The sequence below is a fragment of the Aquarana catesbeiana genome, linkage group LG10 (assembly GCF_042186555.1).
Source record: "Aquarana catesbeiana isolate 2022-GZ linkage group LG10, ASM4218655v1, whole genome shotgun sequence".
NCBI classification, from domain to species: Eukaryota; Metazoa; Chordata; class Amphibia; order Anura; family Ranidae; genus Aquarana; species Aquarana catesbeiana.
Window position 1 is genome coordinate 217390309 of NC_133333.1, and position 15992 is coordinate 217406300.

The following is a 15992-nucleotide window of genomic DNA, read 5'->3' on the forward strand; positions in this document are numbered from 1 at the left end:
CCATGTTTTTTTTCCGATGGATGCTAGCTCATCTTGTCTTGCATACACACAGTCACACAAATCTTGACGGAAATTCCGAACATCAAGAACGTGGTGACGTACAACACGTACGACGAGCCAAGAAAAATGAAGTTCATTAGCCAGTGCGGCTCTTCTGCTTGATTCCGAGCATGCGTGGAACTTTGTGTACACACGATCGGAATTTCCGACAACAGATTTTGTTGTCGGAAGATTTGAGAACCAGCTCTCAAATTTTGTGTGACGGAAATTCCGATGGAAAATGTCCGATGGAGCCTGCACACGGTCGGACAAGCTCCCATCGAACATTTTCTGTTGGAAAATCCTATCGTGTGTACGCGGCATTAGGCTGCATTCACACTTCAGCATTTTGAATCGCGAGCAGATTTGCCACGAATATGCCCACGATTTGAAACCGCTAATGTGTAAATGGCAAATTGCGAGACTCACATTTGAAACACCACTCATTTAAATGACACCTCAAATCGCGGCGCGGATCTGCCGCGATTGTTGCGCGATAATTTGAAGCATGTCACCCAAAAGAAGCCCCTGAACTTTTTTTTTGGGTGACATGCTTCCCGCAATGTGTGTTGCCGCGACTGCAGCGCAATTTATCGCGCGGCAGACATGCGCCACAATTTGAAAGGATAGGGGCATCATTTTGTTTTTTGTGTCAATTTATAAAGACTTTGTGGCTGCTTGATGTTCAGCCTTCATTTTTGAGGAAAGAGAAAACAAACTAGACATTCAAGTTATGCAATGAGCGTTATCTGGGGTATGCAGTCGAAAAGGAAGAAACTGGTCAGGCGATGATAATGGCTGCAACACTGTCAGAACTGGTTCTATCGCACCTATGTCATTATGTGCAAAGGTCGCACAGGAACACACACCTCCCAGCCTGCACTGAGATGAGGTATGTGTAGAGCGTGTACACCTGTTCCACATCTCCATGTTCACAGTGCAGAAGACACCAGACAGGTGAGAGCCGAAACCTTATCACTTTTAATTATGGGGGGGGACAACAACACCTCCATTTATCACACCAACAAAATTTACTAAAAGTTTAAATTTACTTGTAAAAATTGATAAATCACTACAGTACAGAGAAATCATAAGGAATTTGAAAGTTGTAGTATGTTTGCGTGCTGCATAATGCTGGGAGTTGTAGTTCACAGCTGTTGGAGGGCTTGCAGTTTTTGGATTAGCATTTATAATAGGCAATATACCAATTTGATTTAGGTGGAAACATTGTATTCACAGCCATGTGAACATACCAGGATCTGTTTGATGTGTGTGTACGCCTTTTTTTTTGCCTTCTCTCTCCCCCATTTCTTCTCTTTTCTCTCTCTCTCAGCTTTCACGCGATATCTTGCTGTTGTTTATTTATCTCTCTCCTTTCTCTTCTTCCTCTTCCCTTTTTCTTTCTTCCTCTCTCATCCCCTCTTGCTCTCCCTCACTTTTCTACCTTTTCTTTCCACTCTGCTCTCTCCACTCTCCTTTCTTCTCTCTCTCCCCCTGTCCTCTCTTCCTTTCTCTTTCTGTTGTTCCTTTCTTCTTTCACCTCCTTTCTTTGCTCTTCAACTTTTCTGGGAAGACTGTCTAGGAGTGTGTCTATGGGAATGTTTAACCATTATTCCAGAAGCGCATTTGCGAGGTCAGGCACTGATGTTGGGCGAGAAGGCCTGGCTTGCAGTCTCTGCACTAAGTCATCCCAAAGGTGTTCTATCAGGTTGAGGACAGGACTCTGTACAGGCCAGCCAAGTTCCTCCACCCCAAACTCACTCATCCATGTCTTTATGGACCTTGTTTTGTGCACTGATGCGCAGTCATGTTGGAACAGGAAGGGGCCGTCCCCTGCAAGCCAGGCCTTCTCATCCAACATCAGTGCATGACCTCACAAATGCGCCTCTGGAAGAATGTCCAAACATTCCCATAGACACACTGCTAATCTTTGTGGACAGCCTTCCCAGAAGAGTTGAAGCTGTTATAGCTGCAAAGGGTGGGCCAACTCAGTATTGAACCCTACAGACTAAGATTGGGATGCCATCAAAGTTCATGTGCGTGTCCAGGCAGGCGTCCCAATACGTTTGACAATATAGTGTATATATATCAAATGCATAGTTTCATAAAAAGCACCTTATGGCGTACAACCTTTTTAACCCCTTTTCTGTCACTGTTGTATGGATAAATTTGTTGAGTATAGCCTCAAATAGAAACACCTAAACCTAGGCATAAAATAAGTATCATCATCCAAAATGATATAGGGGTAAGAGCGTGAGGGTAGCTGCTGAGGCTAGACCCTCAATTTTGGTAGTGGACTATCTCGGTACTGATAAATACAATTACAATTCTTAGATAAAAATCCATTTACTACATATAAAAAGGAGAAAAAGGACATACAGAAAATCACATTAAAATGATTGCATAAACAATTTACAAATACTCAGAGGTTTCCCCTAGAGGTATTTGCTGGTGGAGTGTTTCCCATAGATTAACCAGACCTCAACTAATTTCACGGTACAAAAACCTCTTTGTCAGGAGGAGTAATCTATAAAACAAGTAGTCAGATGAAACACAATAACATGTAATGAAAATTTATATCAACATCAAGTATAAAGATACAATTCAGCAAAAACAATGGAGGGTTGCTTACCCAACAGGTCAATTGCCAAGTACAAAACCCAGCCACTCAAAAATCACCCCCCGCGGCGGACAAGGGGGATTGTGCGGAATTAAAATCAACATGAAAATAAGGGTACAGTTGTAAACAATACTGGATCAGATGTTACCAGTATATGGCAAGAAAATGTGCTCCAGGAAAGGGGGGGGGGGGGAGAAAAGGGAAAAGGGGGGTGGGAGACCTATTCCCCCCCCTTGATTGCTTATGCAATAATTTTAATATCCTTTTTTGTCCTTTTCACCTTTTTATATGTAATAAATTGATTTTTATCTAAGAATTGTAATTGTATTTATCAGTACCGAGATAGTCCACTACCAAAATTGAGGGTCTGGATATTTGTCTGGCTAGCCTCAGCAGCTACCCTCACGCTCTTACCCCTCCCCCTGTTTGCCACTGTTGTATGTCTTACAACAGTGCCAGTAAAAGGGTGGCAGTGAGGCAGTGAGGGGTTTTATACACAGGCGCCAGTAGTGTGTGTGTACACAAGCCGACTGTCTACTTTCTAATGAAAGCGATCTGGTGGTTGTACATCCACCAGATCACTTTCTATGACCGCTTTGTGCCCACTTCCCGATGTGTCCCCCCCCCCCATGTTTCCCAGGCTCAGGACCTGGGAAAATTCATGTGCGTGTAAAGGCAGACGTCCCAATACTTTTGGTAATATAGTGTATTTTCAAATAGCCACAAAAGATCATAAATCCACCAAATGTCTTTGTAAACTAATATATTACCTTGTAAAAGCAGCTGTGACATCACCACTGCTGTACATAGCATGTGTAGAGAGTAGAGCTGTGGGAGGGATCCATCAGGCTCTACCCACCAGACTGCCTGCAGAAAACTGCAGGTAGGGGTGTAGACAAGACCAATCACCCTGCACAAGGGAGGGAATAGCAGTGACCGGTCTTTATTACAGGAAGTAATACACAAAGCACACCACGATTCATGTAAGGATACACACAACTCTTTTATTTAGATAATATTTTCTTATCCTGGAGTTCAGACTTAATATGAACTGTCTGTATTAGACCCATAGCCACCAGTCAAGTTCAACCTTTCATTGTCGTCCCTGTGCAGTTTTTATTCGTATCAGTTTATTTTCAGCAAGAGAGATTGGTCTTTTTGTAGGGCACAATGGAAAATACTTTGATTGGCATGATTGCCTTGTGCTGCACTTTGGGTTGAATTCCCACCAGCAACTGTGGGCACTGGGATCACGGAAACAGAATCCTCATCCAGTGTGAGGCTCTATTCACACTAATGCGTTTTTTGATGCATTTTGCAGAAATGCATGGGAATTTTTTAACATGGGTTCCTATGGAACATGTTCACATCAATGCATTTTTGTGCCTCCGCGTTTTTGGAAAGGGTCGGGGACTTTTTATCATGCAAAATGCAGCGTTTTGCATGTAATAGAATTCAATGGACCCGCATCCAAAAACGCAAGTACCGCGTTTTTGCCGCGTTCTGCGTTTTCTTTGCTTTCTTTTTTTAATACTATATACAGTATAAAAAAAAAACATTGTAAAAAAAAACCCAAAAAAAAACACGCATGTTCAAAAACGCGGCAAGCACCGCAAAAAGCACTGCAGAAACGCTCAAAAGCAACATGCATAGATGTGAATCGAGCCTGAGAAACTGTGTGGTGACTCCATTGCACCCAAAACTAGTAGTCAGTTTTGGGTGGGGTCATGCCATGCAGCTGCTGGGAGTGAGGCTTGCATTGTTAATGACAATAGGCTATGAGTACCCAAACCACAAGATGAGAGCTCAGAAGGATGTGCAGTCAGGTGGCCTGAAATTGGAAGCGGTTTTGTTGCCATTGTATCTGATGCTGTGTTTGTGTATAGTAACTGAAAACATGTTTGTGTCACTGTCGGCGATGGCCTCAGGAGTCTGAGATTAAAAGGCTTGAGAAACCAGATTGTGCTATGGAAATATAGAAGTATGTCAGACCTGATACATTCTCTTGTGTTTCTGTAACATGTGCTCTTGAATTTCATCTGTCACTTTCCGGCACTGTAGAAGATAATCAGAATCTATCTGGGCCCATTCACACTTTTTTTTTTTATAATTTACCCTTTTATTATAAATTTTATAACTTTACATGACACAAGTAGTAAAATTCAACTTGACATTATACATTTATATCACTTATGTCAAAAACCTGAAACCCCACCCTCCCTATTTGATCTGTTATTCTCTACTTCATTCTATCTTGGTGTTTCTCAGTCATAGCCTGCGAGTATTTTTCTGACGTTTTAAATATTTTCCATTTCATCCAGGTTGCTCTATAATTATCAATCCGTTCCTGTTCAGCGCTGCACAGGTACTCCATATTGCTAATGTAATCCACTGTCTGCAGCCACTCTTTTAATACTTGGCTTCTCAATACATAGCCATTTTTTAGGGATTTTAAAGCCTTTTGCTGCGTTGAGCAGGTACGGAACCAGAGTTTTTTTTTTTTATATTGTTTCCTTGTTTTAGTTGTTCCATGAAACAAACAGTTCCAGGGGTATTGAGGGACCCTCTTTCCTGTTATCATTTTACGTGTATTCTAATATATCTCACCAGTATTCACACTTAAAGCAATTTGCTGCGGTGTCTTAATGCATGTTACTGCACCTTTTAGGACAGCTCATTCATGGTCTGCCAATGCACCACAACGAAAAGGAAAAAAAAAAGTAATGGGCTACCTTAATCTTCACACCTGAGCGTTCTCGGCTCGTAAAACGCCTGGAAAACGGCCAACAAGTTAAATCCCATTCGTTTCAATGGCACCTGTTCACATCTGAGCGTTTTGTCGCCTGAAAAATGCCCTAAGCTCAAAAAAGAACATGAGCTTCTTTAGGGCAGATTACAGGCGTTTTTCTGCCTTTTACATTGGTGACCTGAACAAAATTGCGGCAATAACACGACAAACTCATGGTTATGAGTCTTAAAGAAAAAGCACCTATTTAATTGTCCTATTTTACCTATTATTATCCAGTTATTTACTTCAGGGTTTATGCTACACAAATGTTTTCTTTTTTCAGGGTCCATTTAGACTTTGGCGTCCTGGTGCAGTGCGCTAACCAACATATTTTGCATATTACATGCGATGCATTATGGCAGCTCATACAAATAAATGGGTTGGCAGTGTATCAAAACGACCCCAAAAAAAGGACATACGCCATTTTTGGCAACACAGCGAACTGCAAATCACGGAAATGCATTCCTGTGAGTTGTGCGCTGCAATGCATCGGCATTGAAGCTGCATTGTCTTAGTGCATTGGGATGCTAAAATAGCACTGAAATGCACTAACTCATATAAAATGAGTTAACATGCATTACTGCATTGCGGCAAAAAGAGTGTTGGGTTTCCTCTGATGGTAACATAAACTGCTTTAAAATACAGTATGAATATATGTAGCCAAGACTCTTTTTAATCACAATTTTTATTTCTGTTTGCTACACACTGGGAAAGTTATTTGTGCACTTTGAATCGCCCTCTTCATGTACACTGTCAGATATGAGATAACTGAGCTGCTTAGTGCTATGTACACAAACATACAAACTGCATCCGGTAACAATTGTGCTCTTAAAGCCTTATTTTCCCCAGTGTTATTAGCTACCTGTGAACACACAGAATGTTTAATTGTGGCTGAGACAGGCAGAGATGGGTGGCTGAGGTCCTCTGAGATGGTTGAGAGTGTACCAGTCACACACCGGTACTGCAGAGCTTCACACGCCATGGGAACCTGGAGACTGCAGGGACAGCTAATCCTCCCCGTTGCATTGATGTTATTAATTAAACCTTCCACCTACAATTACCTGACTGATTCAATTCTAGCTCATCCACAGCTAGCATCACCCAAGCACATGTGATGTCCATGGACATCCCATCAAATTTCATTTTATGATGCACAGCTGCATAAAATAGATGTAAACCCAACTGGAAGACATTACGTTTGCAAGAGTGCAAAATCTGGTGCATCTCTGCATTGAGGCTGGGTTCACACTGAGGGACGGAGCGGCTCCCAGCAGGGGTCCGGTGCATTCCCATTCACCGTTTCAGGTCCGATTTCACCCCGAATTCAGACCTGAAAACGGACCAAAAGGCACACAGGACTCCTGTGCTAGTCGCACCGGAGCCGCTCCGGAGATGTGTGAACTGGCTTCATAGAGAGCCGGTCACAATCTCCTGACATGCGAATTGGATGCAGTGGAATCCACATCCAATTCGCAATAGTGTGAACCCAGCCTAAAGCGAGATGGCCTCCAAGTTTTTTCTTGTCAAAATTTAATTGAACAAGCTGAAAGCGGAAGCAAACCCATCCATTTAACTGTTTGAAAAAGGTTACATTTCTGGCACGTGCCGAGAATGTAACCCTCCCATTGTTTGTGCTCTCAACCAGATTGTCAAACCATCCAATGGCTGGTGTCATAACTGATCACATGTGCAGCATCATGGCAGTTGTAGATTAAACAGAGGCCAAGATGGCAGCTTCCTTGGCTGAAAACGATAGGAGGGTTTACTTCCACTTGAAGTTGGAGGTTGATTGGCTACCATGCACAGCTGCACCAGATTTCGCACTCTCCACTTTTAGTAAATCAACCCCAGTGTTTCATAAACAACTGCCTCCTTTTTTAATAATATACTTGTTTTCTCCCCCTCACCAACCTTATTCCTCCTTTTTTACACCTTAGGCCACTTTCACACTGAGGCGGGCGGGCGCTGGCGGTAAAGCAGCGCTATATTTAGCGCTGTTTTACTGTCGTTTTAGCGGCGCTTTTCGACCGCTAGCGGGGCTGTTTTAACCCCCGCTAGCGGCCGAAAAAGGGTTAAAAACGCCGGCAAAGTGCCGGCAGGTTTGCAGCACTGCCCCATTGTTTTCAATGGGAAGGGGCACTTTAGGAGCGGTAAATACACCGCTCATACAGCGCTCCAAAGATGCGGCTTGCAGGACTTTTTTGACCGCCCTGCAAGCGCACCGCTCCAGTGTGAAAGCCCTCAGGGCTTTCACATTGGATTGCATTGAGCGGCTCTTTCGGGGCGCTTTGCAGGCGCTATTTTTAGCACTTTAGCGCCTGCAAAGCGCCTCAGTGTGAAAGCAGCCTTAGTGCTGCTGATTTCCTGTAGCCTCTTTGCAGACACTTGTCCACATGCATTCCAGTATTGGCTGCATGGCTTTTCTTATGGTGAGTTTCATGATGGTGACAACTGTGGACGTGCTGAGGCATGTTCAAGCCCACCAATACGTTGTCATTGTACTGGGCCAATCGTAATGGTCTGGGCATTCCCAGAGCCATATGTATACAAGGGGTGTGTATGTATGCGGTTGTGGTGTGGGGAATGCTTTAGCCACATGATGATTGGCCCAGTATAGTGACAGCTTCTTGGTGGGTTTGGACTAAGATTCAAACGCGCCTTAGCTCATCCCTAGTGACAACAGTGGACAATGCCTGCGTAATGTGTGTTGATATGAGGGACACATGACACTGACAACACAGGAGAACGGTTGGGAGACAGGGACAGTGTTGTCACCCTATAGCAGGAAATGCCTGAACAAGGACTTTAATGGCAGGATCACCAGATACTATTGAGATGAAAGCTCCAGGTTTAAAAAGACTGAAAATTGCTTTTGGCATAGAATTATGTCAAAGATTACGAGATTTCAGAGACTGGATTTTCCATACACGGTAGGCCTCTTTCACACGAGGCGGACTCCGTTTCTACGGAGCCCGCCTCGGTCCGCCGGCTCAGCGGGAGATCTGTCCGTTGATCTCCGCTGAGCCGGCGGATGACAGGTCCCTCTCTGCTCACTGAGCGGGGAGGGGCTTGTCAGGCGCCGCTGCCGCCTATGGAGGGATCGGACGAAAACGGACAGCATGTCCGTTTTCATCAGATCTCACCCGATCCAATCCGCCAGCGACGGACCTGGACGTAGAGCTATCCGTCTGCTTTTAGCGGATCGGACGGGGTCGGATGTCAGCGGACATGTCTCCGCTGACATCCGACGCTCCATAGACTAACATGGGGCGCCCGTTCAGGTCCGCCGTCAAAACTGACAGGCGGACCTGAACGGTCCGACCATGTGAAAGGGGCCTTATTATTATTTTAATTTTGAGCAGTGTAAAGAATTTTTTACAATGCCTAAAATTAAATACATAAAAATAGTTGTGGTAAAACTCTAGTTTAGTTTCAAATGGTCATTTAACAAAAATCATCCCTATACAGACCTTTTTGCAGTGGAAAGTTGTTAAAAATTCTTTTCTCTCTAGATGGCTGCAGGGATTTTCTAAGCCTAAAATGCAAATTTAAAATTTTTCCTTCATGCAACCATGACATCAGAATTTATTTATTTATTTCAGGTACTTATATAGCGCCGTCAATTTACGCAGCGCTTTACATATACATTGTACATTCACATCGGTCCCTACCCTCAAGGAGCTTACAATCTAAGGTCCCTAACTCACATTCATATACTAGGGCCAATTTAGACAGAACCCAATTAACCTACCAGCATGTCTTTGGAGTGTGGGAGGAAACTGGAGTACCCGGAGGAAACCCACACAGACACAGGGAGAACATGCAAACTCCATGCAGGAAGTGTCGTGGTTGGGATTCGAATCAACAACCTTTCTTACTGCTAGGCGAGAGTGCTACCCACTACACCACTGTGCTGCCCAATACAGGATCCCCCTTACACTGCTCTATAAGATTATTTAATAGAGTAAGCTTTAGGCCCCTTTCACATGGCTGGTTTGTTGTGGCCACTGGATTCCTGCAGAAAAAATCTGCATATTCTTGCTTCTGGAATGACTGTGTTATTCGATCTGCAGCTGACTGACTCCAGGCTCGGACATCTGTCCCAAACCGCAGCTAATCGCTCTGTGTGTGGCTACATGTAAACAGCAGCAGCCGCTGTCAGCCCTCCATTAGTTTAAATGGGCTGATAGGCTGCTGCTGATTACATAACCTGCTAATTCCAGCAGCAAGAATCCACAGATTCTTGGTGCAGGAATCCAGTGGCTGCAACAAGCCGGCCCTGTAAAAAAGGCCTTATAAGGCGCCTGCCATGCATATAAACTATATTGCCAAAAGTATTGGGACACCTGCCTTTACACGCACATGAACGCTAATGGCATCCCAGTCTTAACCCGTAGGGTTCCATATTAAGTTGGCCCACCTTTTAAAGCTATAACAGCTTCAGCTCTTCTGGGAAGGCTGTCCAGAAGGATTAGGAGTGTTGCCGCGTACACACGAGCGGACTTTACGGCAGACTTTGCCCGGCGGACGGGATTTCGTCGGACAATTCGATCGTGTGTGGGCTCCAGCGGACTTTGTTTTATCAAAAGTTGGACGGACTTAGATTTGAAACATGTTTTAAATCTGTCCGTCGAACTCGAGTCCGGCCGAAAAGTCCGCTCGCCTGTATGCTAGTTCGACGGACAAAAAGCCACGCTAGGGCAGCTATTGGCTACTGGCTATGAACTTCCTTGTTTTAGTCCGGTCGTACGTTATCACGTACGAATTCGACGGACTTTGGTGGATTGTGTGTAGGCAAGTCCGTTCATTCGGAAAGTCCGTCATAAAGTACGTCGGGCAAAGTCTGCCGTTAAGTCCGCTCGTGTGTACGCGGCATGTGTCTTCGGGAATGTTTGACCATTCTTCCAGAATCGCATTTGTGAGGTCAGGCACGGATGTTGGACGAAAAGGCCTGGCTCCCAGTCTCCACTCTAAGGCCCCTTTCACACTGAGGCGCTTCTAAACTGCCAGTAAAACACTGAACGCTTTTGAAGAGCTTTTCAGACGCTTTTGAAGAGCTTTCCATTCATTTCAATGGAGAGGGGCGTTTTTTTCTCACCGCCCTGCCAGCGCACTGTCCCAGTGTGAAAGCATTCATTGATTTTAATTGAAATAGTTTTTCGTGAGCTTTTCAGGTGCTTTTTTTAGCGTGAAAGTGCCTCAGTGTGAAAGGGGTCTAATTCATCCCAAAAGTGTTCTATCGGGTTGAGGAAAGGACTCTGTGAAATGAATGTTTACTGGTCACTCTCCCCTCCACCCAGCGACACCCACCATGCAGGTCCTGGGCCTGGGAAATATGGGGGGGGCATCGGGAAGTGGATACAAAGCGGTCACAAAAAGTGATCTGGTGGTTAAATAACTACCAGATCACTTTCATTAGAAAGTAGACAGTCGGCTTGTGTACACACACACACACACACACACACACACACACACACACACACACACACACACACACACACACACACTTGTCAAAAGTATTGGGACGCCTGCCTTGACACGCACATGAACTTTAATGGCATCCCAGTCTTATGCCCCGTACACACGGTCGGACATTGATCGGACATTCCGACAACAAAATCCTAGGATTTTTTCTGACAGATGTTGGCTCAAACTTGTCTTGCATACACACGGTCACACAAAGTTGTCGGAAAATCCAATTGTTCTGAACGCGGTGACGTAAAACATGTACGTCGGGACTATAAACGGGGCAGTAGCCAATAGCTTTCATCTCTTTATTTATTCTGAGCATGCGTGGCACTTTGTCCGTCGGATTTGTGTACACACGATCGGAATTTCCGACAACGGATTTTGTTGTCGGAAAATTTGATATCCTGCTCTCAAACTTTGTGTGTTGGAAAATCCGACTGAAAATGTGTGATGGAGCCTACACACGGTCGGAATTTCCGACAACAAGGTCCTATCACACATTTTCCATCAGAAAATCGGACCGTGTGTACAGGGCATTAGTCTGTAGGGTTCAGTATCGAGTTGGCCCACCCTTTGCAGTTATAACAGCTTCAACTCTTCTGGGAAGGCTGTCTGCAAGGTATAGGAGTGTGTCTATGGGAATGTTTCACCATCCAAGTCTTTATGGACCTTGCTTTGTGCACTGGTCCAAATCATTTGCTGGAGGGGGGATTATTGTGTGGGGTTGTTTTTCAGGGGTTGGGCTTGGCCCCCTTAGTTCCAGTGAAGGGAAATTTTAAGGGGTCAGCATACCAAGACATTTTGGACAATTTGATTCTCCCAACTTTGTGGGAACGGTTTGGGGTGGCCCCTTCCTGTTCCATCATGACTGCGCACCAGTAGACAATGCAAGGTCCAAAAAGACATGGATGAGCGCGTTTGGGGTGGAGGAACTTGACTGGCCTGCACAGAGTCCTGACCTCAACCCAATACCTTTGGGATGAATTAGAGAGGAGACTGGGAGCCAGGACTTCTTGTTCAACATCAGTGCCTGACCTCACAAATGCGCTTCTGGAAGAATGGTCAAACATTCCCATGGACACGCTCACCTTGTGGACAGCCTTCCCAGAAGCTGTTATAGCTGCAAAGGGTGGTCCAACTCAATATTGAACCCTACAGACTAAGACTGGGATGACGTTAAAGTTCATGTGCGGGTAAAGCAGGCGGCCCATTACTTTTCGCAATACACTGTACTTTCATTTATCCCAAATGACCTGGAGCACTTAGTGGGGAAATTCAAATTTCCCTTCCTGCCTTATCTGTTGATTTTCAGGTGATAATTCTACCATTAACACACTTCTTGTCCTAGGATGACCACTCTCACTCAATGCACTGAATTTATGGGGGAGCAGTGTTTTCACCTTAGGCCGCTTTCTTGATTTGGACTGCAAATACCCCCCCCCCCCCCGCCACTCTTTACTTTGAGAGGAGGTGTTTTGTAGTGCAGCAGATAGCTAAAAAAAGCTTACAACACTGTTTGAGATTTCCGATTGGTCCAATGGGAAGTTACGGTCACTTTGGATTTCTGGCAGATTCAACTTTTTTTTTTTCTGTACTTAGCCTGAAAAGTGAAAATGAATGCAGCCATCTCATCTAAGTGCCCAGTAGTCGGTGATCTCCTCTAATCAACACATTTAATCTAATGATGTCTGGTATACCACCAGAGTACTTGTTTATTTAAATTTTGTAGACAGGAGCACTTTAATGTTTAGCAATAATTTAGTTATCAGTTAGACTCTTGTTCAAAAGCACTTTGATTTCCATCTGTCGTCAGTGACTGAATGAAACTATTGATTTTACTCTAATCTTACTCTCAGAGCCGTTAATTGTGTTGGCGCGATAAAATGCATATTGTATTACCCTGCCAGGATGATGAGCCTAACACACCTTGTGCCCAGTCATCGGGTGGCACCTCCATTCGTCTGTAATTTCGAACCAGACAATCAGTCTAATAAGGTTTTCTTAATTCCTCTTCCAGGGACATAAATGGCAAACTTTAAGGGCCATGCCCTGCCGGGCAGCTTCTTCCTGGTCTTCGGCCTGTGGTGGTCTGTGAAATACCCACTCAAGTACCTCAGCAACAGAGGAAAGGAGAAATGCCGCCCCAGCAAGTGTTACCAGCGCCTGGAACTCATTGAGGGCATAGTGAAGGCTGTGTTTTCTCTCATAGGTAAGACCTGGAGGTGGGTAGCAGAGCAGACTGAGTACAGTAAATTATTTATCACCCCGGGGCAAATACATGGCATTGTTTGAGATATTTCCATTGTCCTCATTAATCCTTGCTTGTTTTATATATTATCCAAACAGAAGAAAACTACTATTCTTATTTTGTAATATATGGTGTGTTAAAAGAAGCGGACGTTTAATCCACTTATATTTTGCCAAGACCACCAACATACTAATGAACTTTTTTTAGTAAAACCATTCTATTTTCATTACATACCTTATTTTATACCTAAAGATGTCATCACTGGGTGTATGTGCTTCTCTATGCAAGCAATACAAGCAGATCATGGTGGATGGGAGAGGCCAGTCGGTGCTGTACCTAGTTTTCTGAAAACATCACAACTCCCTGCCTCAGTACTCCTTTCAAGAGATCGTAGTCCTCATGCAAGCAGTGGGTTGGTTCTTGGGAAGAGTTCTGCAAATATCACAATGCCTTTCTGACTGAGTATGTGTTGGTCTGGAGGTGTGGGTGTTCCTAGGTAGGCTGTATTTATATGCAGACTATGTAATGCCCACATTTGATGCTGAGATTCTATGGTTGAAAGAACGGAAATCCAATGAATGAAAGGGGTGAGCCAGGGGCAGTTAGACTGAGAAGGAAAGTTCTAGAAGATGCTGGACATTCTCTAGCTATGAAATGTGGCAGTCTCTATCTGACTTGCTGCAGCTTCTAATGAATTGTGAGAAGCTCACAGTGTGCAGTGAAATCAGAGTAAGCAATTTCAGCAGGGGCGGCCCGTCCATTAGGGGCGCCCCCCCTCTTTCCACGCCACCCCCTTTCCACGCCACCCCACGCATAGCATGAATCTATCAACTGCTGCCGCCCCCTATTCATCTGTCCGGGCCCTTTCAGGTCACCGGGCATATGAATTAGAGCGGCCAGGGTTTTTTTTTTTGAAGCACCTGATTAGAACCATAGGCTCTAATAGGCTTCGAAATAGGGTGCTGAGCATTGCGTCTGGAGCCCACCCAGGTGTATTGCAACAGCGAATGAAAATTCGCTGTTGCAACACTAATCCTCCTCCCAGCCAATCGGGTAGCAGGTATAAAACCTGTTTCCCGATTGGCCAAAACGTCAGGCGATCCTATTGGATGCCTAGCACCGGGAGGAGGAGAGAGGAGACACCGCGGAAGGTGCTCCAGGAGAGGATACCAGAGCAGCTTTCCCCGAGCCCGCCACACTCTCACCGCCCGCATCCAAGGTAACTACAGCGGGTGGTGTGTGTTAGTGCCGCGGGGGGGGGGGGGCCGTAATGCCTCTCCACCGGCGGCCCAGGGGAGGGTTGTTTGCCCCAAAAAAAACCCCACCAGCCACCACTGAATTTCAGTATAGGAGAGGAGCCTGTACAACTGTGCAAGACTGAAGGGAAGGTTGGAGTTCAGCTTAAAGTATGTCTAAAGCCTTTTTTTTTGTATAGGGCGTGCCCTTCATCACCCCATTCATATGAGGTTTTTATTACTGTCCATGTCTACATTAGGAAGATTCACCCTCTCTTGGGGAGAAAGTGATGGAAAATACAAAAAATTTTAATTGACACCAAATCCCGAATCGATGGAAAATCTTTTGATGTGGACAAGGTGTCTAAGAGGGGATTTTCCTCAAATTGAAGAAATGTCCCTTTATCTTACTGTTATGTCTTTATGTGAGAGGGAGTAAAATCTCGCCAAGAGGACACTGATGGTTTTTTACCAATTTTCCCCTCTATCCAAAATGAAAAGGGTTTTTGGCTTTAGATACACGTTTTGTTGCTGAAAATGTTCTGAATCCTGTTCAGAGGGCAGCAGAGCTCTAGGCTCCTGTTGCCATTAGTCAAACTCGCAGATGGCTTACCAGCACTGTATGTGTCTATGGACACACACACAGCCCAATTTGGGAGCTTGCCTGCATGGGTGCCTCCTTATTAAGGATGAGCTCCGGCGTGTTCGCACACTCCACGTGCAGAGCCCGCCAGGAAGTCGGCATGGCGCAGCGCTAATCACAGGCAATGAGACATTTTCCTGATGTGCGGCTGCAGAGATCGGGAAATGTCTCACTGCCTGTGATTAGCGCAGTGCCGACTTCCTGGCGGGCTCTGCATGTGGAGTGTGCGAACACGCCGGAGATCATCCTTACTCCTTATCAGAAGGAGAGGAGTGGACAGAGCTGGCAGAAGAGGAAAGCGACTTTTCTGTGCAATATAGTTGCAGAGAGCAGGTAAGTATAACCTCTAGTATTATTAGGCAGCTTGTCTACCGCTAAGAAACAAAAATAAATTCTAGTCTGGATATAGCTACTTAACCAAAATCCTTTATTCCCAGAGGATTGAACCTTGTGTCCAGATCCTCATAGCAGTATTTGTTATAAAAGCTGACTCCACGCAGTGTTTCTCTGCAGAGCAATACGCTCTGGATTTCCCAAAGTTTGAATTTGGGAGACACCTTGAAAAGGCGTCACAAACGATCACAGTTTTAGCCTCATTGTCCTTGATTCTTTCATATTTTTAGGTACATGCAGCACCCTTTGCTCTCCATACTGGATTTCCCAGTGCTCCTATCAAAATATCTACATGGGAGCAGCCTTTTTTGCTCAATATATTTTAGGCTGTAGTTCCTGCTTAGAATTACTTTAGTTCAGCGGCCCCCAACCTTTTTGGCACAAATGCTATTTTTTCCCCTAGGGGTGGGACTTTAAAGGCACAGGCGTGTGACAAAACTTTGTTATAAAATATAAAATGTTAATGGTATCAAAAAGTACATGTAGTAGAACAAAAAAAGTATTAAAACACAATTTTATGCTTAAAATGACTCAGCTAATACATAGAAAAATGGCAA

General features: G+C 44.7%; 1 protein-coding gene across 2 annotated transcripts in view; it reads left to right on the top strand.

The window, feature by feature from the left end:
- Positions 1-846: 846 nt before the first annotated feature.
- The window catches only part of TMEM45B (transmembrane protein 45B), a 37172-nt gene continuing 22026 nt past the window's right edge, over positions 847-15992 (top strand). For both annotated transcript variants that reach the window (XR_012236400.1, XM_073603310.1), the window contains exons 1-2: positions 847-996; positions 12934-13125. Coding sequence is in view for 1 of the 2 variants with exons in the window: in XM_073603310.1 (XP_073459411.1) it covers positions 12942-13125 (184 nt within the window). In the remaining variant the exon portion in view is untranslated. The remainder of the gene's footprint in view (positions 997-12933; positions 13126-15992) is intronic.